Source organism: Corvus moneduloides, chromosome 9 (assembly GCF_009650955.1).
Source record: "Corvus moneduloides isolate bCorMon1 chromosome 9, bCorMon1.pri, whole genome shotgun sequence".
Taxonomy (NCBI): Eukaryota; Metazoa; Chordata; class Aves; order Passeriformes; family Corvidae; genus Corvus; species Corvus moneduloides.
Window position 1 is genome coordinate 22,204,891 of NC_045484.1, and position 26,766 is coordinate 22,231,656.

Below are 26,766 nucleotides of genomic sequence, written 5' to 3' on the forward strand. Positions count from 1 at the left end.
TTCACCCAGCCTCAGCGCTAACCTGGTGAAGGAGGAGCCGTGTGCAGGAGGTGTTACCAGGCTGATTCAGGCACCCAACCATCGATTAGCACCTCTGTATAGTGCTGACAGCTCAGGGATTAACCTCTGATGCTGGAGTGTTAGCATGTCCCAGCCAGGGCTTCTCGTAGCTCTTAGATGGTTTTTGCTGTGGGCAGGCAGCCTTTATGGAGGTGCCAGTGGGGACCCTTTGCACCTTAGGCAGTTTTCAACTCCCTTGTGTCATCATCATGACCTTTTCTCTCATGAGTTGCCCAGGTGTCAGCAAACTTTATCTCCTGGGATGTTCTTACTGGACTATGAAGGCTGACTGTGTGAAGGCTGTGCCTTGGAACCTGTTGGGTCTTTGTGGAGCAGAAGAGAGGTGGGGATGGCAGGAGCAGAGTGGTCTTCCACTTAATCCTTTCCAGTTACATGGTTCTCCCTTTTTTGCACCCTGATGGCATCTTCTAAGGCAGGTAGAAGGACAAGTAAGGGGCCACTGCAGCTGCAGTCAGTTAAATGTAGAGACTTAGTGTCACTGTAAAGCTTTGGGTTTGCAAGGCAGCACATCTGCTTCATGGGCTGCACTTTTCCACCCATTGCCACTGCAATGGGCTCAGTCCATGAGCTGCTGGGGAAGGGATGCTCAGACAAACCAGTGCAGGGGAGCAGGTAAATGCATGCCAGCCTCCTCTTGGTACAAGCTCAGCCACCTGCTTCTGCACATGAGAGATGCCAAGGAACTGAAGGGAGTTTGCTTCTCACTGAAAAGTAGACCATGAACTCCCCTTTAGCATGGGTTAAGCATGTATGTGCTTATCACAGAGCAGGTAGCATAGGGTAAAGTCATGTCCTTGCTTGCCTTCTGTTAAATCCTTAGATCCTTTAGAAATACTCCCTGGACTGCACAGGAATCTGCTCTATGGCAAATGGTGAATCAGAGCTTGTGCATCAGGTGAGATGTCAAAAATACTTGGACTGGGCTTAGGTGTTCAGGATCTCAGCAGGGAAGTGGTAGAAGGGAACCTGCTGGGTAGCTGGGCTGTCCCGTCTCCAGCCACTGGCCACTGGCCTTGCCCTTTGCTCTGCTGCAGACAGCAAATCCTGCAGGCTCTGTCCCACTCCCAGCAAGGGATAACCAGGGGAGCTGAAGGAAGGGCACTGGAGATGCTCTGCTTTGTCTTTTGAAGCCCAGAATTGCAGCTGTTTCTGTCCATGGGTGGAGGTAGCTATGGGAGCAGCAGTGTGTGTTGTAAGCTCCTGTGGCAAGAACCACTCTCCAGAATGCCAGGCATTTGCCTTCTCACAATGAATGGCACTAAATTGCTTTCTATGCCATATTTCCAAGCTTTTCAGCTAAGGGAAACAAAGGGTAAGTTTGGGTTTGCTCCTATGCAAACATAGAGAAACAAAAAGGAAATACAGTGATTGTTTTGTATGTTGTGATGACTTATTAGAGTTTTGTTCTGTATTTCTTTTATTTTGAAAACTTCGGGTGATCAGGTCTGTAACTGATAAAACTAAGGTGGGAATTTTTCTCAGGTAAGCAAATGTTTGGGTTTTCCCTCAAATAATTTAATATAGTAGTCAAACCAATTTGAATATCCAGGTGCATTATTGTTTGTAGGGAATTTATTCTTCAGTGACTCTTACCCTTTTATTGAAAAAGGTAACAATTGCAATAGTCTGAACAATCCAATAAGTCTTACCCTGAGCTAAGTAAAATCCCATAAATAACTGGAATTCATTAAACATATTAAGGGAGTCAAATATTTCTAAAAACAGATTTACAGCAGTCATTTCCTTCCAGTCCAGCAGGCAGTGACACAGGAATGACCCGGGCATGGAATGAAAAGCAGCAAGAGCTTTTCACATGCACCAAGCAAAGAGCAGTTCCAGCCCTGGTTCAGTCACCAGCACTGGATCTCCAGCACAAGCCCATGAGGTGATGGTCAGCCTCAACAGAGTTCAGAGGAGTTCCAGTGTTCATTTCTGCTGACTGATTTCTTATGTGAATAGAAGTCAGTCTTTAAAGCCTCTTCAGGGGGAACAGTGGAAGATGAAACATCAATGTCTTGAGGGGAAGCCTTTTGTCTTCCTGCTTGCAGCAGAGAACAGTGTAGGAGCAGTTAGGAGAACCTGTCCTATGTCTGTACTGCTAAAGGCATTTCTGGTCCCCTGACCTGGTGGTGCAGACTGGCTGTGTTTGCACTGCACAGAGCTTGCTGTGGTCCCTCACACAGCACAAGACCAGAAATCTTTGCCTCTCTTGTCTTTATACTTTCTCACCAAGATCCACCATGCAGGTGCTCACCTCACCCATGGAGGACAGGTACCCATGGAAGGAGCCATGCTCCAGAGGCTGTGGTGGGGCTCCAGAGGCCCAGCACTGCTGTGGTGACGTGTTGCTCACCACTGCTGTGTTTTCTGCTTCTGTTTGTCACATGGCCTTTTAGTGTCATCCCTGGCTCATCTGTCAGTCTGCTGTGTTCTCTCAAATGGGACCAGGCAAAGGGCTGATCTCTGGGGAGCATTATATTAGATATTACATTTTCCAGATGTTTGGTCTTAGACAAGCAGGCCAGGCTTGAAAATGTGGATTTTCAGTTCTGGACATGTTATCCAGTGAGGTTACCCTTGTAGTTGTTTACAGGTGCTGGAGAGGGGATGCTGAACCTGGTACCTCCATGGGTCCCAGCTGGGACAGAAACTACTGATACACAGCAGGTGATGCAGAGCTTGCAAGGCCAAGCTAAACACTTGTGGCAGAGAATTGACAAGGGGAGAGGGCTGCCAATGATTTCTGGGCTTTGCCATTCCCAGCTCACACTGCTTGGTGAGCACCAGTTCAGGTCAGAGACTCATCATGGCCGCATCTGGAGCAGTGTTGGACCATTCCAGGCAGCCCCATGGTCTAACCTGCACTGGGCAGTCTCTGTGCAGCTGGGAGGCATCTCAAGAGGCTCCTGCCTCGGCACTGGCTGCTGTTGGGCTGTAGCTCTTCAAACGTTTGGCTGAAAGCAGCACTGCTTGGTGATACAGGAACACCCAAGAACCACAGAGGGCCATGAGCAGGAAGACAGGCTTTGAGCTGCTCTAGCACTAGATTATAATTCCTGAGGCAAGATGGTGGAATTTTGGGGGGTTTGTCTTAGCAAAGGCCTCAAATAACAAGAGGCCTGCGCAGTTGTTTGAGAGAGTTTTATTTTCATAACTCAACACAGGAGGTGTGGTGGTTGCTTTGGTATGTCTTTGGGGCACGGCACAAGGGTGTGTGTGGTGAGATAGCACTGACGCATCGTGCAGGGCATAGCAAGCCAGATTTGGCACAGCCGTGTCTGTGATACCTAACTTCTTTTGGAGTGACTTGTCCCCCAGTTTGCCCCCGAGGCTGTATATGGTCCATCAGGTCCAGATTAGAGGTTGGCAGCTAATGAATTTATATGTACAATCTGGAGAGCTTGGAAGTTGTGTAGATGCAGCCAGAGAGTAGTTATAGCCATTTCCTCTCTGATATGTGTCTCCTCTTATTTGCCACTTCTTTGCTAGGAGGAGAGGATAGTTGTAGGGGCCAAATCAGATACATCTACTAAGGCTCATGAGTTTAGGAAGGTAGGTAGTCTCTGGTATTTTAATCATTTTTGAGAACAGGGCAGGTGGTACTAAGATAGTGGCTTGTCAGGAACTACTGAAGAACAGAAGCAGATAAGAAAATTACCTCCTATTTTTTCCATAAATACCACTGGATGCATTATAGAAAGAATAAAGTCAGGCAGATATTTGGCAACGAAAGTTCACTTTCAATTTCTGTCTACTGTTATTCCCCAAACAGACTGCGCCTGAAAGAAAGTTTGGCAGTCCTCCCGTGAGGTTGGGTAGTGTGATTAATTCTCTGTGGTTTGCAAGACTCACATTAGAAAGTTAGCTCTTAAATGTTAACTTGGCCAGTGAAATTCCCTCCAGGCAAAGACCCTGTGTCTCCCTTGATCGGTACCGTGGGAATGGGCCCGGTGCAAGTGTGGGTGGTGTTAACACCATCATGTTCCCAATGACGACACGGTCTCAAGGATGTAACCATTTACTCACTGTGTTTTGGACACTGTAACTACAGCTCTGCTGAGGGAAAGGGTTTTGTGGCACGTCCAGTTACCAGCTGATGCAATTCCAGCGACGTACAAATGTCATCTTCTATGCAAAACATAAAGCTGAGGAATCGGAATTAAAACTGCCATGTCCAGGAAAACAGGATGTTCTTGGATATTTTGAAATTTGGGGCAATGTTCTTATCCTTGCCTAATAAACTTTTTCCATTTTTTTGAAACCCCTACTTGATATTTTTTGGCTACTAGTGAATTAACAGTTAACTAAAGTAACTAGAATAAAGCCAATATTGTTTTTGTGAGTATCAAATGAAATTAAGCTGTGAGAACAAAATGACTCTGCTGTTTTCCCCCACATCTAGAGCTGGAACAGGAGGATGTAAGAAGGTCTTGTCATTTCAGATGTGCACTGTTACTGTTGTGCTGCAAATGTTTGAATTTAATGTCTCATTGATTTAGCCATAAGCAGGTTTTGCCTGTTTGTTTTCAGATTAGAGTGGTTCCAGTGCACTGTAGTGGAGTTCTCCATAGCACATGAGTTGTGCTCCCAGATCTGCACATCCCAGCCTGGATACGGGTGACATTTTTTGCTTGGAAACTTTGTTCTTCAGACCAGTCAGGCAATCAGAAGTGAGCAAGACCGTGTGCTGACAAAAACCAGTTCCTTTGAATGAGAAGCAGAAACTCAAAACATTGTTCCCAATCTTTTTGAACATGCAATAGCGTTGCTCACCAGTTCAGGATAAACCATTGTAAATGAAAACTGTAAGTGTGCAGTTGGTTTCTATATCTCAGCTTAGAGCTATCACCCTTGGTGACTGTTTGAGCATGTCCTCTGAATTTGTGATATTTCCAATACTCTACAAATAAAGATGTGGGTGGATTTCTCAGCCTCTCCCTAGCCCCTGGGGCAAAGTTGCCTCTGGATTCATCTGGCTAAAGGGGAGCTAGCAAAGTCGGTGAGCTAGGATTTTACACTGGAAACACTTTGCTGTCCCAGCAGAACACACAGGAGGAGTTGTTGCTGTACAGCACCGCTGTCACAGGGCCTTGGCAGGGCCAGTGAAATGGGAAGGGCTGAGGCTGGACTTCAGTGCAAACTGCAGGTCAGCAGATGGGAAAGGATAGTTGGGGTGTCGCCCGGATGCTACTACCCATCTCTGACTGGCTTCCCACTGCTCCTTGTTTTCCCGGTGTGCTGTGGTTCAGAGGGAATGCCACAGGCCAGAGTGCCCTTTTGCTGCCAGGGTACCCCTGAGCAAAGGAGGGGATCTTGGAACACACTGACTGATCTCCTCTCCGTCTCCCAGAGCTGTTTAATAACCTTAAACTGCTTTTGTCATCAGTAAAATAAGGATTTTGTGCTGTTCCTCACTTCTGCTCCTGTATGGTGACCTGTTTGGGATACGTATTCTTCCTTAGCCTAGCGGGAAGCCAGTAATGTGCATAACATTGTAATCTGCTCTCTACGTCTGTTTTAATTTCAGAAAGCTGGTATATCCACTGTGATTCATCCTCCAGCTCGTCTGCTGCCCTGTTCTCAGGAGAGCAAAGTTGTGGCAGGGGAGTCTGACCATTTGCATTAATTTCTTTACAAGTTGGGAGGCTATCAACCCTGCAAGCTGGCACTGGGCAGCTGATGTGTGGATATAGCCAAATACCACGTTCCTAATTTTCTGTTTAGTAGCAGCAGTGCCCCTGTGAGCAGAGACAATAAGAGGAAATCTTTGATTATAAAAGTGGCAACCTGCTAATGACTTCCATTCCTGCTTTCTCTCCTCTCAGAACATCCCCACCTTGGGAAGCGTAGCAATAACCATGGCGCTGCACAACTGTGATGAGGTGGCGGTAGCTGGGTTTGGCTATGACATGAGTTCACCCAATGCACCACTGCACTACTATGAGAACATCAAGATGTCTGCCATCAAAGAGGTAGGGAGCTCCTGCCAAGCACATCCTCCTCCCAAGCCTGCCAGCCACCTCGACTCCAGAGCCTGACTGGGATGGTGATGTCAACTTACAGCTTTCCTGTGTGGGTCAAAACACAGCTCCACCCGTGCATTTGCCTGTACAATTCTAGACATTCTCCCAAGCTCAATGTATGTTAAAAATGGTTATTGATGCTGGGAAACGTTCTCTGGAATGTGTTTATAATGTAATTTCTTCTTTGAGCGGCAGGGAAAGGATTCATGTAAATGTTAACTCAAGAAGAGTGAAAGGGAGCAGTTTTGCTCTGGGATTGAAAAGATATGGCCTCTCCTGCCTTTTGATCCATTGTATTGCTCTCTAATCCATAGGCTTCTTTTGCGAGATGATCCCCTCCTCAGGCCCTGGGAAGCGTGGGGGAGGTGGGATCAGCCTGTGCACCTGAGTGCTCAGCTGACTGTTCAGCAGCACCTCGCTGGTATAAACACACCAGGGCTCTGTGGGACTGCTCTGTAAAGACAGGTCCACATTAAACACATTTTCTACTACTATCACAGTGAGACAAACAGCATTTTTGGAGGAACAAAAGCTCTCATATTGGTATAATGCAGCAGTATAGATACCTTCAGGTCTGTCCATTTCCTGTACCAAACTAGAGTAAACTTGGACACTGGTCAAAGCTTCTATAGTGGGAAGGTTTGCTGCTTTTTTGGGAAAGCTCATTCTTTCCTAGCACAGATGTGGCCCGAGTCTTCCTAAGATTGCTTCTCCCTATTCACTGAGTAGAGAAACTTGCTCTATCCTGCTCCACACTGTGAAAAGTTGGATTGTTCATGGGCAGTAGCTGTCTCCTGGCACTTGGCATTTTTTCACCTCAAGCACTTTGCCATTGATCCAGACCAGGAGGGAAGCTGCAAAGTTGTGTTTTTCCAAATCACAAGACTGTACGTGTCTTAGTACTCTCACAGGTTGCAGGCTGCATGACCCTAGGCAGACTGAGAGGAATTATAAATCAGTGATTAGTCAGCTTGAGAAATGAGAAGAGCGTGTCTGATTATCAGAGTGATGAGACTTTGGAACAAGCTCTCAGCAGAGGCTAAGAGAACAAACAGAGTTTAGGCAAAAGCTGTGAGGAGGTCCCCAATATGCCAACGGACTGGATATTGTGGTCCTGAGGTACCTTCTGGGTCTGTGGAGGTAGCAAGAGAGTCTGCCTTGCTCAGTGGAGTAACCATGGATTTAATCAGTCCTTGCTGGGAAAATGAGTGCTTATTTGAGGATTTAAGGGGTATGTCCAGAGTAGTAAATTGAATTGAGGTGATGTCTGGCTTGTGAAATCCCTGAATGGAAAATAGCTAAGGAATATAACTTTTGCAGTAATAGAGGAGGCATCACCACCAGCTTGCCCAGTTTGGGCATCTCGTTATAATCACTGCCAGAGACAGGACCCTGGGCTCCCCAGGCCCAGGTCTGAGGCAGTACAGCTGGTTCCTTAGTCTTCCAGTAAAGAGATGGCTACACCAGAGTGAAAATGGCTGCAGATGCCTGAATCCAGCAGTGAGTACAGAGACTCTTTGTGAAAGTTTCAGGAAAAGCTTTTGGTGCCACTATTTTCACTTTGGTGAATCAGCTGCCTTTGATGGAGGATCACTTTTGCCCAGTTGTTCCTCCTGTCTCATAAGGATGTCAGTCCCATGGTCAGCTCTTGGACATGGGGACACCCACAGCAGGTGTCCTTGCCAAGCTTGTTTCACAACCTGGTATGTGTCTCAGTCCTTGAGGACACCACTAGAACTGACAAGAATGAAGTCATCTTGCTCTTAATCCTTACATGAATCAATGGAAAAAGTTGGCAAAGAGTTGGATAACAGAGTCTCTGGTTGAAGTCACAGGTCCACATAAGCTGGATCTCTGATTTTGGAGGCCAGCACCCCAAATGGGATCCAAGGCCATTGGAAGGTCACTCTTGGACATTGTATGTGGTCTCAGGAATAGACATTGCATGGCACAGGACAGTTAGATGAGGATGAACACATGAAATGCAACCAGTAAAGTCTCCTAGAGAGAGCAGTTGGTGCCTAATTTGCCAGGCCTCTGGTGTCTGGAAGCCATCAGTCATCATGTCCAGGATGTTCTGTACAGAGGTGAAGGGGCGTTGAAAGGTTCTGGTGAAGCCTCAGTAATTCAGATGTCAGTGGGTTTGTTTCTGCAGCTGGGGCTGTTGGGAGCTCTGCAGCCCAGCGGAGCTGGTTCTAGGAGGAGGGTTCCTGTTCCACTTGAAGGCTGGTTACCTGATATGTGTCTGCCCATCTGATCCTCAATTCCTCACCCACAGGCTCCTCTTACATTTCACTGCCCTGGTACAAGAAAAGCCATCTGTTCCCAAGAATCAATAATTAATGCTCCTCCTCCCTTTGCCCCTCCCAATATGACAAATTGTTTGTGATATTGTGGAATGTGAAGAGCAGAGAGAGGATCACATTTCTTTCTCTCCTATTTAATATTAATTATTAATACATTAATATTAATGGTAGCTGGTAATTGTTAGTCATCTGAGGGTGAAGTTGAAAGGTGAAGGGCATAATAGCTGGGTTGTGTCTCCTGCAGTTGCCCTCAAAGAATGCAGAAATAGAGATTTGCCCCACTCCAGACTGGAAGCATCTGCTTGATGAAAGACCTGCATGCAGCTTGCAAACTGGGAGGCTGGCCTGCACTGGTACCTTGTGTCAGACTTTGCCCTTGGCATTAGTGAAAGAAGACTGACCCAGAACCAAACTCCACCAAGGTTTTTGTCTGTTCCATCTGCTCTGACACCCAAAGGGCCAAGAGTATCCACACCATTTTTCTCAGTGTTACTTTGGACCTCTGGGATTGTGTCCAGGCCTAGTTCTTCCTGGTCCTCCTCTACATTTCAGCCTCTAAAGGAGCCACTAAAGCAGGCTATGCCTTGAAATTATGCAAGTATCATCTTTGTCCTCTGGCCTGCAGATCCAGGAAGGCTGGAGTGTCCGTTCCTGGGCAGGGGAATGGAACAGGTTTGCTTAATGTAGCATCATCACAGCACTGAAACAACTGCGATGGGATGCAGCTGTTCCACCACAACGAACATCCCAGGCAGGAAACCCCGCAGTTTGACCAGGCTTTGGTGGGGCAGAACCTCTGTTCCTGAAGTTCAAATCTCTTCATTGACTGCCAAGCTCCTCCGGCCTGAATGTCTGAAAGTCTTCAGTGTTTAAGCCTAGAGAGCAGCTGCAGGGAAGCACTCCAGCTCCACCCTGAAAACATCACTGTCTTTACAGAGGAAATGTAAACACCAGCAGTGTCCTGGGTCTGGAGATGCCACACGTGTGTGTGGACTGTGGGAGCCCGTCGAGTAACATCCCTCAAACCCCTTCCCTTGCGTGGTATCTGCAGGGAAATGGGCCTGCTGGTGAGTAGGAGTCCTCTCAGCAAGGTGTGTCACTGATTTACACTTGAGGCTGCTTGACATCTCTCTGGACACCCTTGAAACCCTGTGACTCATCTCCAAGGAATTTGTTCTGATTACATAAAAAAGGCCAGCAAAATGAATGCACTCACTTGCTCACAGCTGGGCGGAGATGCCTCTCCCATGCCAAGACTGAGGTGATAAAATCTCTGTGGAAATGAATCTGATTTTTCCTGTTGCTCTGTGGCACTGGCAGCTGAATTTCCAAAAGGAGAAACAGGCATACCCAGTCCACAGTTTAGCTCAGCCTTTGCTTTCCCCACAGGAGTAAAAGCTCTCAATGTCCAAGATTGTGCTGCAATTGCTACCACAGAAGGCAGCTGCCTACACTGAGTCTTCCAGGATCTCCAGCTCCTGAGGGCTGGGCAGGCATTTCCTGTCCCAGAGGAAAAGGCTCTGCAAGGAGGCAGATGCTCTGGAGCTTGGTCACTGTTACTAGTCAAGGGGAAGAGTATGGTCTTGGGACTCTGTTCAGTAGTATGGCTGCAGACATGTATGGATTCTCCTGTGCTTGTGAATGCTCGTGAGAGTTAATTTCTCCAATTAAGTACTGGATATCTTCTTTACCCTCTCTCCTGGGTAGCTCAGTGTACTCTGGCCAGGGTGTATGTCCAGGCAAAGCTGGTGGAGAGACCCTTTTCTGTTCCTCAGTGTGCTCTGGAGAGCTGGAAGCACTCTGGGGTGGTGCTTTCAGTTTCAGGTGTGAGCTGGAAGATCAGTGCAATTAAAACCATACCTCAAGGCCAGTTCTGCTGTCCAGCACCTTCTTCCCTTGTCTCTCAACTTCTCCCCATCATGGCTGGGATGCAGACTCCTGGCCTGCACTTCAGCAGGAGATTTCTGGGTGGTGTCAAGACAAGCTTTGTTCTCTGATCTGTTACTGGGACTCCACTGCCCAACAGACCCAGTGCTGTTGTATAAACTCTCACAGGTGATTTTTCAGCTCTTATTCCATCTCTTTGTTTCAGCTTAAAAAATGTAGAATGTCCAAGTGTGTCATCTCTGTTCAGTTACTACTTTTCCTATTCCAAATAACTTTGCAACAGCTTTTGTCCCTTGCCTGATTCCATGAATGCTGTACAAAAATTTGAGTCTTTGCCAAGGTGTCTGCTCACTTGTTTCTGTTTTCATGGCAATGAATCCATTGGAGCTGGATTTTCATATACTTCATTGTATTTTTATGTCTTGCTCCGGTCCTGTAATGCTTCCTGCCCAAGCACTCCATAAAAATGTATTTTTATCACAGGTCACTGTCTTCTATTAATGTAGAAGTGTCAAACCCACTGGGAACATAGTGAAGGAAACATGGAAATGGTGGTGAGGAAAAGGAATAATTTTAAAATAGAGTGAAATAGAAATTATTTAAGGATGGGAAAGTGACTGTTTAGAATAGTAAAAACAGATCCATAAGGAGCTTATGAAACTGAGAGAGCAGGGAGCTGTGCTAAATCATGGGAACAAAGCACAAGACTGGCTCCCAGCATCCCTCCTCCATGTGCTCTGCCCCAGTACACAGCCTTCCCAAGCCTCATGATCCAGAAGTGAGCTTCTATCCCTTGGTCATTTCTTGCAGGAGCAAGAATGTGAGCAAGGAGTTACCTCAGATGCCACACAGGGAACATCCTGGGCTGTCTTCTCAGCAGCTGGCTGCAGACTGCCTCACACACTTATGGCTGGTAAAAAGGGCAATTCATGGTTAAAAGCTGCTCTTACCCATCCAGGGTCTGCATCCTGTCTGCAGCATTTGTGTCCCACAATGGAGCTGCTGGCAGGTCTCCTTTTTGCTGGAGAAGCAGGTCAAGCACCAGCACCGCTGCTGGAGGTGTCAGCTCCTTTGATACAGCTGTGCCCAGCACCTCAGTGACTCACTGCCTGACCTGAGGGGGAGGTGTCGTGGCAGCCTTTGATGGCTTCTTTCTGATCACTGGCCCCTTCCCCAGCAGGTCTTTGTGCGATGTGAGGACACCATCTTGTAACACTTCTCATTCAGCCTGTGTAAGGGCTGTCACAAGGGCCAGGGGAGGTGGCCTGCAGCATGCAGTGACACACAGCTTTGTCTCTGTCTCTCCCCGACAGCAGCTACCTCTCAGAATAATCCACAAACATCAAGTTTGGAGTCTTGAACCATAAAGGCACAAACAATAGTGCTTTATCATCATCTGGGCTCTCTCTGTGAAGCCGCCTTTTGCATTTTAAATCAACACAAGTTGCTTGGGAGGGGGTGCAAGGGCTGCTTCAGGCCTCCAAGTACCTTAAAGTTTGCGGTAGCCAACAAGAAGAACAAAACTCCTTTGAAAGCCGGGCAGATGTCTGGCCTGGTGATTTATAGACTGAAAACATGGCTATTGGAGCCTGGCTGATGAATTGTGATTGCAGTACAAGGAGTGGTGCAGACTGAAATGGAGGTCAGCTTTGGAGGGGGAGGTTAGGGGCTGGGGCAGGGGCACCTCTGAAAGGGCAGTGCTTTTTCTTGGGGCTGGCAGTGATGACTGATGAGGTTTATACATTTTTGTCTTTGTTTAAAAGCCACCTGTTTGACAGTGTTGGGGCTGAGCAAAGGCCTCACATGCTGTTCCTGTGCATGAGGACTGTGTGTCCATATAATAGAAATCTGGAAAGGATTGTTGGAATGGCAGCCCTGACCAGAGCACAGGTATTGCCTTGTTCAGAAGGACAGAAGTATGGTGACCCTCAGGATATCACTGTGCACTAATAACAGCAAGGAAGGTACAGCTGTAGAATGGACAAAACCAAATTAGGGTTTGGACAAGATCTCTGTAGGAGAAGGGAGTAAAAGACCTACAGAGGCGTGCTAGAGCCCAGCTGCTGGCCCCAGCATTGAACACAAATCTGTGGGGTGCTGGGTACCACCAGAAATGTCACTGTCATGGAGCACTGCCAAGGGGAGAGCCCAGGTATTCCTAGACACAGTGGCTGGCACAGCTCTTCTCACCAGCTGGAAGGGCACAAGAAGAGCTGTGGGCCTTTCACAGCTGTTTTTAGCATGTATGAAGACCTTGCAGAGGGACATTTTAGGAAAGAGCATTTGATCAAGTGCCTTCATGGTTAAATTAAGTGGAAAGGCAACAGAAGGGATGATATAACTCAGATTTTGCTTCCAAAAGGAGGGAGCTTGATGTAAGCAGGGCTGTATATAGACTCAGCAGTGCTGGTGGGATGCTCAGTGGAATTGGGACATGTATGCAGACTCTGACCTCTCTGAATTTAGGCCTAGCCTAGGAGAATGGGCTACTAAAAGCAGGTTCACTGAAGAGCTCACGGACTCATTGTAGACTTGAAATCTTTTTTGTGAAAGTACAGTAATTATCTGCAATTCATATTTGCAGCAAGGGGGAAACTGGCAGAAAAAATAAATATAACTTTGTAAAGAACTGCTTAAAAGTGGTGTTAGAAGTAATACAGGAGTGAGGAAGAGCATCAGAAGACTTCACTCCTGATGGCTGGAAGGGACAGAAATAAAGTAGAAGTTGGCAAAAGTCAAGTTCAATTAGATGTTGCAAAGAAAATTTAGCAAATGCTGAACAGTGTCACTAACAAACAATAAGGAAACAAGGAAAGAATTACCAGGACTGACACCCAGGGAGATGAAGGAAGCAGAAGGATTAAGGTAGGAACCACAGGAATATATATATTACCTCTCTCAGGGTGATATGATGAATGTGAGGGAAAGGGGGGTGGCTTACGGTGAGAAGTTCACAGAAGAAGAAAATTACTGGGTCAGCACTGAAAGGCAAAAGCTGTTGAAGCTCATGCAGTAGGTGTGAGAGCCCAAGAGGTCTCTGTTCCACTTTGAGCCAATTAAGCTGCAAGTCCAGAGGAGAAGGTCCCCAATAAATCTATCAGGTTCCACAGGATTAGCTTGTAGTGGCATAATACCTCTTTTTCCCTTCTTTTTCTGGGGGGGGATGGGAGCAAGCCAAGGAAAATAATCCTGTCAAATTCAGAACTCTTAAACTAACCTCAGAGGTACTATTCAGAACTTCAGAGCAGAGTTTAAATGAAAGAATAATTAAATCCTGAAAGCAAACACAACATGGATTTACCAAAGGCAGGTTACAAAAACTAATTTAGTATCTTTATTTGATTTTCTAAAAAATCATTCTTGGGACAGAGGAGGTGTAGCAGCCCCATCTGTCAGAAGTTCAGTTAAGCATGCAACCCTGTGCAGTGGGAGATATTATTAGTTAAGCTTCAGAAGCCACGGTTTGGTGCAACACCTGTACATGAATAGTCTCTCTAAGGGAGAACACAAAAAGCAGCACTGAATGGACAGCTGGGAGTTCCTCTGCAGGAGGTCATGTTTAGTGTTTGCTTTAATGATTTTGGCACAGGAGGCAATGGTGTGCAAGTGGAATTTGTGATGAGACAAAACCAGGTGTGGTCAATACAAGGGAGGATCAGAATACCATCCAGGAAGGCCATGAGCACCTTGAGAATGGGAGTGAACTGGGTGGCATGGAACCTAAGAGTATGAATGGAAGGTCACGCTGTTTGGGGCAATAACAGACATTTTTACTCTAATCCAGGATAGCATTATTTGGCAATGGCAGAGAAGAAAAGTGCTTAGATAGGTACAAATAAATCACAGGATAACTCAGGCTGACAGACTGTTACTGGGGGAAAAAAAAGACAAATACAGCTCTGGAAAGACTAGAGGAAAGGACTTCTTGTAGAGGGAGGGAATTGCCTCTGCATGAGGCACTGGTGAGCTTTTTTTCTGATTCATGAGAAATAAATCTGGAGTAAATAGGGACAGAGGGAGCTACTATAATTCTGGGAGATTTCCCAGTTTTCATGGTGTAAATGAACAGCCCGTTTTGGTAAAAGAAAGATGTGGATTGTTTAACCTGGTAAAATGAAGACTGAAAAGAGATACAGTTTCTCTGTGTGTGTGTATTAAGAGTAAGCAGGAGCAAAAAAAGCTGTTTGAAATTTAAAGTTGATGTAAGAATGACTGGGCATAAAGGAGCTGTGAGTAAATCCCCTGAAGACAAGATGAGGGTGCCCAGCCATCCCTTTTGTTTCAGTGCATGTGAATCCCAAGGGGGTTCAAGCTGAGTGGGGCAGTCTGATCACGAAAATTAAGCAGCTCTGGAGACAAGGCAGTGAAGGCTAAAGACAAAGATAAATTAGCACTGGTGGAGACTGGAAACCGACTGTTGCCAGTGAAGTATCACTCCTTGCTCTGCTGTGGTTCCTGTGTTTTCTGGGTGAAGTGCTGCCGACTTGCAGAAACACAGAGGATGTAATAGAATTGAGAAAACTCCTTCTTTTACAACTTGCTGTTTTTCTTGAATGCATTCCTCATTGACTTCACTCTCTCTAATTTAGCCTTCCTGTATTTTAATTTCAGCATGCTTGATAAGAGTAATGTGGTCTGAAGCTGGGGCATTCCCCGATTGTAATTGATTACAGACAGGGAGCTTACCTTCCTCCTGAGCTGGTCTCTGAGACATTTGCTTAGGCTTAAAATATTCTACTTGGCTTCTCTTGAAGCGACAGATGATGTTTTGTGCTTCTTTGTGGAATTGTCAAGATAAAAAGGATAGGTGGTTTGAGGCTGCTGAATTTGCATAGCCCTGAAAGGTGGCTTTAACTGATGATAAATTTTCATCTAATAACTGTGACCAAGCACTCAGAGCCACTGCCACCTCCCAGGGACGAACAGCCATAACAGTGCATGTGCTTGCAGAGTAACTCTGCTCCCTCTGCTTCTCTCTCCATTGGAAAGAGCAAACATCCACTACTCAGAGAGAGACCCAAAGCACAGGAAATCCTAGCCTGATCCCCAGAGAACAAGAAGGGGTCTGGAGCATCCTGGGATGTTTCTGTTGGAGCTCTCAAAGTTCATTACTCCAGCCATAGGCTCAGGCAAGCAGCCTGTTTGTTTCCACAAGTGGAAGCTGCACTGGATGCGAGCAGCAGAGGAGGGAGAGGGCAGAGCCAGTCTGCCAGGTTGCAGCAGTGGTGATGATGTGCAGGGATGGGAAGGTGGAGGTGGCAGTGAATGTTCCAAACTGCTCCGTCACTGTCTTTGAGGTGCAGATTGACAAGAAAAGAGCTGGAGTTTTCTGCTATTGTGTGCTATTTAAGGTGTATACTCAGGGTGCTATTTGAGATGTATACACCCTGAAACCTTTTGGGGTTTAGGGTGTATTTTGTTGCCTTTTCCTGTTGGAGCAATGGGACTGAGGTGCCTGCCTTCCTGTCAGTTTTGAGAAAACTGCTCTGGCTCTTGTCCCCACTGCTGCTGCTAGTGCTGGAATGCAGCTTCCTTCATCTGATCAACCCTGTCTGTCAGTGGGGTGAGTGAGTCCCTCTCCTGTAATCAGTAACTGGAGCTGGTGTTGAAGACATGCCTCATCCCTCCTGCCCATGCTGCTGTCGGGCGATGGGGGAGCAGCACCACACTGAGCACCCTGACAGTGCTCTTTGGGAGGGGTGAAATCCTGTTCTCACCAGGGAACCTCTTCCTCTGTGGGCTTACATTAGCCACAAAACATTAGAGTACTGATGCGGACATCACTAAGATCCATGGATCAGGTGGGAGGCTGAATTGCCTTTTGTGTGGCTTTCTGCTTGTAACAAGGAGTTAGTAGCAGTGCCTGGGGTATAAAGCAGCCTGGATCCTGAACAACCACAGGGCGGTAGGTCTTGCCAGCAGCTTTGCAGTGAGTGCTGGAGCCTGACCTAGCTGTAATGTGAGAGACTGCAATTGTATCACCCAAAGTTTTATTATCTACCTCCTGGACTTAAATTCCTGCTCCACTTGTACTTTTCACAAAGCAGATTTCCTCTTGCCATCAGATAAGGCACTTGCACGTGGCCTGAGGTGATGTTTCAGGTGGTTTGAGATTTCCTACAAGTGGCTGCCTCCCCAGTTCATCTGTACAAGAAACATAAACAGGTTGTCCTGCCCGAAACCAGTTGGCTTCTCATACTGTGTGATGAGGCTGAAAGGCGTGGAGGAGGGCTCAGATTGCCCTGTGAGGTATCAGGCTCCTGATGCTCTAGGCAGGTTTGACCAACAAGCCCAGCCAGATGCAAGGGAATGCCCTGAGACTTGGTGTCCCAGTGTGGCCTGTGTGTCAGCAGGCAGGTGCTGGCTGCCTGTGGGCAGGAGCTCACCCGCACGCTCGGCTGCCTCTGCCGGGGCTGAGCCTTCCTAGCGAGGGGCTGTGTTGGCAGAAGTGACACTGCTGCATGGCAGGCGCCAAGCCCAGGGCCCCCAGCTGATGTGCCACATGTGGGACTGTTTCCAGCACATTGGGGGATCCTGGCTCTCTGGCTCCAAGGCACACTCAGCCCTGTTCTTCCAGCTCTCTCCGTGCCACCATCGTTCTCACTGCTGCTTTCTGGAACTGATGCTTTTTTCTTTTTACAAGCCTTTGCAAGCCTTATTCCCAGTGCCACTTTTCAGTTTCTGCTTTTATGTTAGCTGAAGCCAAGCACTGAGTTTTTTCTGGGCAGCATCTTTTCAGTTTAGTGGTGGGGCCTCACGCATTTCCAGAGTCCCAAAGAGCACCAACGCAGTTCTCCTTGTGTGGTCCTGTTCCCAGTAGTGGTGTAGCCTTTGCAGCATTCAGGTAACAGTGTCACTGGAAGCAGAGGAAGGCAAAGACTTCTTTTGAACACAGGTTACAAGGTAACACCTGCCTGAAGTTTCCTGAGCAGCTCTAACTGTTGTCTTTCCTGTGCATTGAGGAGATGGAAGTGGCTTGTAAATGCACAGTAGCAGCAAGAAAGATATTTCCGAAATGTGCTGGAGATCTAGAGAGGGACCTTCAGTGCTTTGGACCTCTTGTCAGCCCGCTGCATGCACATCATGCCTGGGGCTGTCAGTGCCACACAGCAGTCATGGCTGAGAGCTGCTTGTCTTGGACAGGACAGGGCAGGACAAGCAGGATGACAGGAGAGCCACATGCACCTTGTGCACGATGCATACAACCAGAGCTTTGCAGGCAGGTGCCCATAGTTTTGCAGTGGGTAAACTAGATTTCAATACCTATGACAGAATGCCCTCAGCGGGCTCGTGGGGCTGGGTGCTTTGTTGGTTTGAGGCCATCTCAGGGAAGCTCCTGTAGAGTGACTTTGTCATCATCCAGATTGTATTTAGAGCTCAGATTACCTGCTGACCAGAGCACTGTGCCGAAATCATGTACTGTGATTCTTGTCCTGTTGGGAGATTTTGGGGAAAGTTGCTTTTCCCTGTTCTGCCGTGGGCTCCATGGTGTGACAAACCACTTCTTCCTTTCATTAAGTGCTTCAATAGTCCCAGCACACGGGAGTGATGGCAGATGCTGCAATCCCAGGTCAAGCCTGCTGCAGGAAACACATCTGGGTGGGCTGACACCAGCTATAGCAACCACTGCTCTGAAGTGCCTGCTGGGAGATGTGGCCATTTCACCCTTCACATTGTATTAGTGTAACCTTTACCATGTGATTTCCTCTTGATAGAGCTAACAGAGGCTTTGGTGGGGATGGTCTTGGGGTTTTTCAGCTGCATGCACCCCCATGCATTGCCGTGGCCTGGCAGGGAGCTGTCTGTGGTGGGTATATGTCCTGCCGTTGTGTCCGCTGCCAGCTCTGTTCCCTGGCATACACCATCACCAGTGCTGTGCTGTTGGGCTCTCGTGTGCAGTAGCTTGGGAGGGCACATCTGCCTAAGGGACCTGGATTGTCCAAATATCACCATGCCAAAAAACTTCACCCAGACCGTGGGGAAACCTTCTTCCTCAGGTACACGGGTCTGACCCTGCTGACGGTGTCAGCTGTACATGAGAGAAGGTCCACGGTGTGCAAGGGCTCTTCTGATCTACAGCAGGGTCTGTGTCCTTGGCAGAGTCTCCCAGACATGAGGGACAGGAGCATGCTTGGCCAGGCTAGTTGGTGACCTCCTGTCTCTCTCATTTTCTTCCAGTCCTGGACGCACAACATCCAGAGGGAGAAGGAGTTTCTGAGGAAGCTGGTGAAAGCCCGAGTCATCACTGACCTAACCAGTGGGATTTGAGTGGCTGCAGCCACTGCCTCCAAGGGAGGAGACGAAGACACACTGCAGCTCTGGGAGCAGGCACTGGCAGCCCCCTGCAAGAATCCCACCTCACTGAAGACACACAGAGATGCCCAGGTGCTCTGGGAAGACCCTCTTGCATTGCCAGTCTGCATGAGGGTTACAACTGCCACCTCCAGGCCTAGAGCTGGCAGGAGGTGGGCAAGGGGCTGAGTGGACAGTTCTTGAACTCTGCATCACAGACAGATCTTCTGCATCCTGAATTAGACAGAAAAGACTCAGGAGAGAGAAGAAAGGTTTGTGAATAAAATGATTTGTGCCAAATGGGAGGTGATACTGCCCCAAGGCAGCAATGCCTGAATGTACAAAGTATTATTTTTTAAAAGACTCTGCTGGAACCATACTAGAAATACCAAGGTACAAGGCAAAGTCTGCTTGTGCACAGCCCTGTGAAAAACCTGGCCTCTTCACGCTCCATCTGCATTGTCACCGGCCTCAGACCTTTCCCCAGGAAAACAAATCCATCCAAAACTTCGGTGTCATTGGTGCTGCTACAGTTTGAAGGGAGAATAATGGCTGCCTCTCATTCTCCACTTGGAGCTTCTGGATGGAGATGAGCATGGGTTTGTTTTTCTGCATTTTTCCTCACTTCCTCCACAGAGGCAGCAACAGCAGCAGCCACTGACTTAGCTGTGTTTTTCATAGCCATTTGCTCTGCCTCTGCTCTGACCCCGAGGTGGAGCAGGGAGCCGGCGGCTTCCTCTGCCTACAGCAGACCTCCCCACCTTCCTGCTTGTCACGATGCAGAGGAGCCTGCCCCATTGTGCTCAAGGCTTTCAGGCCTCTTGGTTTGTGCCTGCTGTGCAGGGCGCCCGTGGAGTCCGTGCAGACTGGTGTCACTGTTTCTGGACAGCATCTCGCTTTGGTTTTGTGTGGGAGGGGAGTAATTTATTCTTTGGAAGGAGGTCAGATCTTGAGCAGAGATCTCAAGCTTTACAGTTTGAGAGCAGACTGCTGAAGATGTTTGTTTTATGTTCCAGACTCGATCATGTTCCCTATTTAAGCGACGTGTGACCTCAGTGATGATGGAACCTCATGGGAACTCTCACCCTCTGCTTGGCCCCTGCTCTCTCCATTTCCAAGCTCCTCCTGTGCTGCTCTAGCACTGCTGCTCCTCCTGCTCTCAGGAGCACGTCCTTCCTTTGCCCTCTTGGTCCCAAGATGCACTATTTGCACACTTGATTTGTATACATATATCAGAGGAGGTGGAATAAACTGAGCAACATGGCCAAGTGCAAGGGCAGCAGGGTGGTCTCATCCACCTGAGGAGCATGGGCAGAAGGGAGATTGCCAAGGGAATGAATGCCTACATGTGAAAAGTGGCTCCTGTGCTCTCCTAGCCTGGAGCAGGCTGGACTGCACCCACAGGTGCTGTCCCAGTACCTGGGTGTCAAGGCACTGGCACACAGCCAGCCAGTGCTGGAGTCAGTGGAGGGGGATCCCAGAGGGATGTGGGTTGGGCTCATGGTCCTGGCACTGCATCTGACAGAGCCCAAGGATTGCAGCCTGCCTTGAACTGAAGTGGGAGCATGGCTCTGGCATGGGCAAGGAATGCTCAGAGCAGGGCTCGCATGGCTCCCCTAGACCAACTCTGCACCCACTGACTTGCAGGGGGCTGTGACTTTGGACCTGAGACCCTTGAGGGGGTGTGCAGGAGGGGCAGGCAGTGACCCAGGCATGAGGTAGAGGAGCAAACTGCACAGAATGGTTTGAGACCAGGTTGCAGGCAGAGGCAGCTCCCAGGACATGGCACTGAGTGCTGCTTACACACCGGTGTGGGATGCATCCCTCAGGAGCCTCTCCTGCCTGGTGTGCCTGTAGCCAAGGAGCTTGCTCAGGGGCAAGTCCTGCCCAGCTTCTTGTTGTGGCTGCTGTTTCCCTTGTCATCTGGGAGCAGCTCAAAGATCCTGCCACTTCTGGGCTGCAGGAGACATGCTGGAAGGCTCTCCTTCCCTTTACCCTTCCCATGTCCCATCCCCACTGCTCTGGCCTCCCAGCCAGGCAGTCCCTGTTTCCCCGGGGACATGCCTCCTGTCAGGATGCTCTGTGAGGTCTCCAGCAGGTTTTAGAGCATATGCTGTGGCAGATACACCTTTGAAGTATCTCCCAGTTTGTTATTCCTTCTTGAGGAGTCCATGGGACTGGATTTCCATGGCGCTCACCAGGCAGTGCTCCCTTTGCAGTTCCTAGGTGTCGGCCTGGACTTGTGACCATCATCTGTTGAGTCCCAGCCATGCTGGCAGTGGGGATGCTTGGTCTGGATCTGGCTGAGGTTGGGCTGGGGAAGGGTTGACACCCACCCTCTCTGTGTCTCAGTGCTTTAACCAGCTGCCACGGGAGCCCTAGGGTGGGGGTGGGTAATGAGCTGTATCCATGGGCTGCAGTGAGCTGAGATGGCAGAATGGGCAGCTGTGTCCAGGAGGAGGAGGGGAGTGAAGAGCCTTTGGTGTCTGTGCTGGGCTCCTCCCTGCCCACTGGGGGAAGCACCCCCATGGAGGCTTGTGATGGCATTAATTTGATTAAGGCTGGTTTATTGAGCGCTACAAAGCTACAGGGGACTTTTATCTTCCAACTCACTGGCTCCAGCTCCAAGGACACAGCATGGCCACTGCTCAGCCTTCCCTGTCATCCCAGCTCTCCACCACAGCCATGAACAGGGTGGGAAGTTGACCCTACAGACAAGGGAGGTGACTCCAAGCCCTTCCCTCCACCTTGGCAAGGGTCTCCAGGCAGAAGTGTCCAAGTTGAATAAATGAGTGCATGGCCCAGAGTGACTGTGGTGGGTCAGGACCACCTGCATGTAGAAGGAAAGAGCGTTTGGGGGCCGAGGCTCTCCTCTAGTTCGCTGACACCACAGAGCAGCCTGTGGCCGAGTGATGGGGCTCCAGCTCCAGGAGCAGTGCTCAGCACTGGGTTTTGCTCCTGGGTGCCGTTCTTTTGGCTGCCTCCCCGCGTGCACCTGCAGCCACCTCCCGCCCTTGAAACGCTGCAGTCCTGCCAGCTCGGAGCAGTGCACGCGGGTCAGAGCAGGGTCAGTGGGACGGATGTGAGTCTTGGCCTCTCCCTCACAGTGACTCACCTTGTCAGATCGGAAGGGAGAGCCCAGGGGAATTCTCCACAGCCTAAATATAGAGCGGGGTTGCCTGGTGCCTCTGATGCGCTGTGGTGCAGAAAGGCCATTGGGGTGGTGGGGAACCTGCCTAGACAGAGCCCAGGGAAACACAGGGAGGTCGGGGGCCAGTGACCACAGTGGGTTTTGCTCCAGCTAGTGCAGAGAGCAGGTATAGAGACCTGCAGGGCAGCCTGCACGTGCTGCTCTGGAGGACAGGGGCTGCCAGAGAGTTGCTGCTGCTGTGCTGAGCACACCATGAGCTGCTTGTGCATTTGTGGCAGTGCCCACCACACTGGCATTGGGCTCCCACCACCAGCTCACCCCATTATGCCTGGCCATCCTGTGGCCTCAAGCTCACACATGCCAAAGGGAAGCACCATGGCCAGGTAGCATGAGGCAGCCATGGGATCCAGCCCAACATTCCTCATCCCAGCATCTCTGGGCTTCCAGTGTCTCCTTTCCTTGGAGGGAGAAGTGGAGAGGCCCTGCCTGGCCATGCTCTGCTACCCCTCAGTGTGGGCACTGCTGGGAGTGGGGGAAGGTGTCAGGACAGGGCTGTCTGTGTCAAATGGGTGCAGCTGGGCTGGGTATGGGCAGAACTGGACATGGGCAAGGGCTTCCAGAGTGTTTGGCAGGGAGGCAACCACCACACCAAGCTCCATGGGCACCAGCACGGTGTGCTCTCGGTCCGAGCGTGTGTCACTCGCAGTATTAGAGACGTGTCCTTCGGTGCAGGAGCCCCTTTGGGGCCACTGCCCTGCCCCTCTGGGCGCTGGCTCCTTGCACAGCCTGCACGGGGTCTCGAAGAGGCCAGTGCATTCGCCAGTACTGTACCAAGCCAAGATGCAAGAACTCAATGAATTTTTAAAATTAGTTTTAGTTTCTGCATTTTTTTTTAATTTCCCCTTTAGGCAGGGAGGGCAAGAGTCTTGCAGGCTCCTCCAAGCCGGCTTATGTCACATCAATTCAGTCATATCACAGAAGCAATAAAGCTATCAAACAAGCTTGGCTGGCCTCTTTCTTCTACTGCCTTGGGCGTTTTTTATGGGAGGCAGAGGGATTCCCCTGGTTGGGCTGTCCCCTGCCTGGTTTCAGGGCTGACTCCTCCAGGACAGTAATCCAGCTGTTGGGAGCTGCAGCTGGCCAATGCCACTGGCCTGGTACTGGGGACAGGAGAGGGCTGTGCTCCTCCTTGCAGGTGACTTGAGGGGTGGGAGAGGGGATTGTGGGTTGGGTTCATTTCATGTTGGAAGGCACATGCATCAGACCTTGTCCAGCCTGTGACAGACTGCCTGTGGCTCTGACTGCTCTCCTGGGGACTCCCTGCCAACAGGATGACTTCCTGCCAAGGGTCACAGCAGCAACTGGGCTGGGTGTGGTCCTGACAAAGGCAGATGTCCAGCCAAGTGACCTTCTCACTGCAGTGTCCTGGAAAAGGAAATGGTTTTGGAAGCCAGAGACCAAGGCTGTGACCAGCTCTGACGCCTGCCAAGTCCCAGCAGGAGGAGTGTAACCCCTTAGGCATACCCTGGTGATGCCGCCAGGCTCCTGGAGCCACAGGATGCGTTGGGGACAGTTTCTATCGCTTGGAGGAATGGGAAGGTTACAAGATGTGTGACTGGTCTGCCAGACCTCCCAGCTCCTAAACAACAAGGGGTGGGTTGTTGCTAGCACCAGTGGGGCACCAGAGAAGCAACTGCCCAGCCCTCCCTGATGCATGGTTGCAGGTTCCAAGGAGATGCTGGAGCTGCTCAAATCCGCATTCCGTCCCTCCTCTCTTCACAGCACTTAAAGAGCAGGGCCACCACTACCATCGGGCTGGGCCAGGACCTTGAACACAAGGTCGTTCAGGTCAGCTGAGACAAGGAGACTTGTTCAGAGATACCCCTGAAAGAGCCATGTCACTGCTGAGATGGGATGCCTGCATCACAGCTCTCTCCCACATGTTTTGTCACACCCAGCCATGGCCTCAGACAGCAGTCATGGCATGCTCAGTCCTGCCATCTGGCTGGTCTGCATCACCCCCATCCTGCCACATGCAAGGGTGGCGCTTGCAGGGACAGGTGTCACAGCAGGCCCTGGCTCTGCAGGGCTTATTCCAAACCAGACAAGGTGCTTGGGGGCACCCCAGCCCCAGGGGGGCAGGAGCACAGGCTGACATGGGCAGTGCCCTGGAAGGTCCCAAACCAGGTGGTGCTGGCAGCAGTCAGGGAGCAGGTCACCCATCTGTCTGGAAACTGGTGGGGCTGGAACCCTGCCCTGCGCCCCAGTACCCTGTGCAGCCTGGCCCATGCTTAGAACTCCCCAGGGCAGAGCCAATACTCACGGGAGCCTGAGAGGGGAGAGCAGTGCTGGGATTGAGGCACAGAGCTGGGACATGCCATCCCCTGCCACCATGACTGTGGGGGGACAGGGATGAGGTGCTGCTGGTAGGACATTAGTGGGGCTGACAGCAGCAGCAGGCTTATGTCTCCCAGCTTGAGAAGAAAGGGCAGAGGAGAGAGCCAGAGCCTCCAGGTGTCTGGGGTAGCAGTCTCCAAGGGGGCACACCTGGAAGAGGACAGAGGCCAGGCTTGGCACAAGCACCCCTTTCACAGGACCAGGGACACTGTGGGCTCACCTGTATGGGGTCCCTGGGATACCCTGTACCATGCCCCACATAGCCCCCTGCACACCACCAGCATCACATCCTCAGAACTTCCTGGCTGTGTCCTGGGGACATGAGGACCAGCCCAGCCTGTAGGGAAGGTAGGAGGAGATGGGGTAACCCCTCTGCTGAGCCAGCAGCCGAGGCTGTCTCCAAGGCCTGAGGGGTTATCAGTGGGGGAGGCAGCCCTTCCGTTCAGTGGCAGCCCTCTCTTCCTGGGCAGCTTCCCTAGCATGGGTAGCGCTGTGGCCAGTCCCAGCTGCATGGGGACAGCCTGGTAACCTGGAACAGGACATGCTGCTCACATTGAAATTTTCCAGGCAAGCAGCTGCACTAGTCTGCAGTCCTGCAAAACAGAGGATCCTGTTCCCTGTCACTTGTCCCAAGCTGTTTCTCTACCCCAGGGATGCTCCAGGGCCTCCAAGCCCTGCTGGGCCAAGGCACCCAAGGGCATCACCTCTGATGCCCATGAGAACATCTCAGATGGGAGCAGCCTCAGGCCACGGCCGTGGAGCAGCGCAGTCCCACAGCAGAGCCCGTGCTCTCGCGGAGTCCCACCAGCAGTCAGGGAGCCACCCATAGCCACAGACTAGGCCAAAATGCTTGTGCCAGGACAGGAGTGGGGGTGAAAGGGGGGGAGCTGGAGCCACGCGGTGACGCTCCAGGGCAGGGGAAGAAGCAGCTCCGGGCCTCGTGCCACCTCCACTGTCCCTGCTCGCGGTGGCAGGGACGGCTTAGTGGGCGCCGCCTGTGTCCGCACACTCCCTGGCAGGTGATGTCGCAGGAGGACGCGGGAGGGAGTTGTCACCCCTGCGCTGGATAATCCGGGGAGATGGGAGCAGGCGAGGCGGCGGCTCCGCAGGTGGCTGCAGGCGCGGCCATCCGTCCCTTCCGCGGAACCGCGGGGCCCGGGCTGCCAGGCGGCGTGGAGGAGGTTAAAGCCACGCGGGTGGCCCGGGGTCGGGGCGAACTGGGAACCGGCGTGCAGCCGTGGTACAGCCGGCGGCGACCGAGCCGCTGGCCCCGCTCCAGCCGGGGAGTTGCATAAGCCCGGGGAGTTGCGCCGAGGCGGCGGAGCGCCGCCGGGGCAGGTGACACGGCCGGAGGCACCGCGGGGCGCGCAGCCCGCCCGGGCGCCCTCGGACCCCGCAGCCATGAGGGCCGGACCCGGGGCGCTTGCCTGGCCCCAGGCGCGTCCCGGCGATCAGCTCCGGCCAGGGGAGCACGTGTGAAGCGGGGCCGAGCGGAGGCGGCCCCGGGATTTGGCACGTTCGCAAGGAGCACTCGAGAGCCCCGGGATGGACGCGGAGGGCCCCGGGCAGTGACGTAAGGACTCGCACGGGCTCGGCTCGACTCGCCAGCCGGCCCCCATGTCCCCGGGGCCAGCGGCGGCCCCGGCGGAGGGAGGCAGGGCGACGGCAGAGGTAAGGAGCCCGGTGGCGGGCAGCCCAGTCGGGGAGCACTGGGGCGCGGGGCGCGGGCGGGCGGGAGGCCGGACACCTCCTCCGGCGCGGCCGGACACGAGCTCCAGGCACACCTCGAGTCAGCTCGGGGTGCTTGGGACTCCGGCCGGCCCCGCCGCGGGCGGGAGCTGCCGGGATGGCCCCGACCCTGCCCGACAACCCATCCCCGCCGGATCCCCACGTGTGCAAGGGGTCCCCGGCGGGGCTCTGCCCTCCGACGCGGGGCGTGGGGTCCCCGTGGGGCTCTGCTCCCGGAGCGCTCCGGGAAGGGCTGAACCCTTTTCCGAGGGTGTCCGTGTGTCCATCCTGGTAGCGCTGTGATCGGGCTGTCGGGGCAGGGAATCCCGCTCACGGGGCGTCCGTCCGTCCGTCCGGGCTGCGGGTCCGCCTGCCCGAGGGTCGGCCGACGGGCAGGTGGCGGTAGAGGGGGTCGGGTGCCTCCGGGGGTCCCGATGCCGTTCCCGGAGGGGTGCGAGTTTCCGCAGGAGCTCGGAGGCGGTGCGGATCACGGCGAGAGCCGGTGCTGGAGCGGGTTGGGCTGCGGCTCCTGCTGCTGGCGGGATTCCGGTGCCCTCCTGATCCCGGTGCGGTCCAGGCGCCCGTGCGGGTGGGAGTCCCGGTGCCACTACGTGCGGATCGGTGTGCCGGTTGGTATCCTGATGCCAGTGCGAATCGGGGACCCGGTGTCGGTGCCGGTGCCCGCCCCGCCGGTCAGGTGACGGTGGCTGGAATTTGACACCGGCAGCGACGACGGGAGCGGGATGGAGCCACCGCTGCCCCGCACTGCGCGTCCGCCTGCCGCCGCCGGCAGCGCACCCCGAGACGCAGCGGGAGCGGCACCGGGAGCAGCGGCGGGAGTCGGTGCCGGCGGGGCAGCGCCGGCCCCCGCCAGCGCCCCGCCCCGGCGCAGCGGCGGCGG

General features: G+C 51.7%; 1 protein-coding gene across 11 annotated transcripts in view; it reads left to right on the forward strand.

Moving 5' to 3' along the window:
• ST3GAL3 (ST3 beta-galactoside alpha-2,3-sialyltransferase 3) overlaps window positions 1-22,741 on the forward strand; it is a 189,897-nt gene extending 167,156 nt beyond the window's left edge. For 9 of the 11 annotated variants that reach the window (XM_032118294.1, XM_032118291.1, XM_032118293.1 and 6 more), the window contains 2 exons: window positions 5,907-6,053; window positions 18,476-22,741. In XM_032118294.1, coding sequence (XP_031974185.1) covers window positions 5,907-6,053; window positions 18,476-18,565 — 237 coding nt within the window. In that variant the 3' untranslated portion in view covers window positions 18,566-22,741. Of the gene's footprint in view, window positions 1-5,608; window positions 5,877-5,906; window positions 6,054-18,475 lie in introns of those variants that run through there. The other 2 variants (XM_032118298.1, XM_032118299.1) reach the window with 2 other exon arrangements.
• The last annotated feature ends 4,025 nt before the right edge of the window (window positions 22,742-26,766 follow it).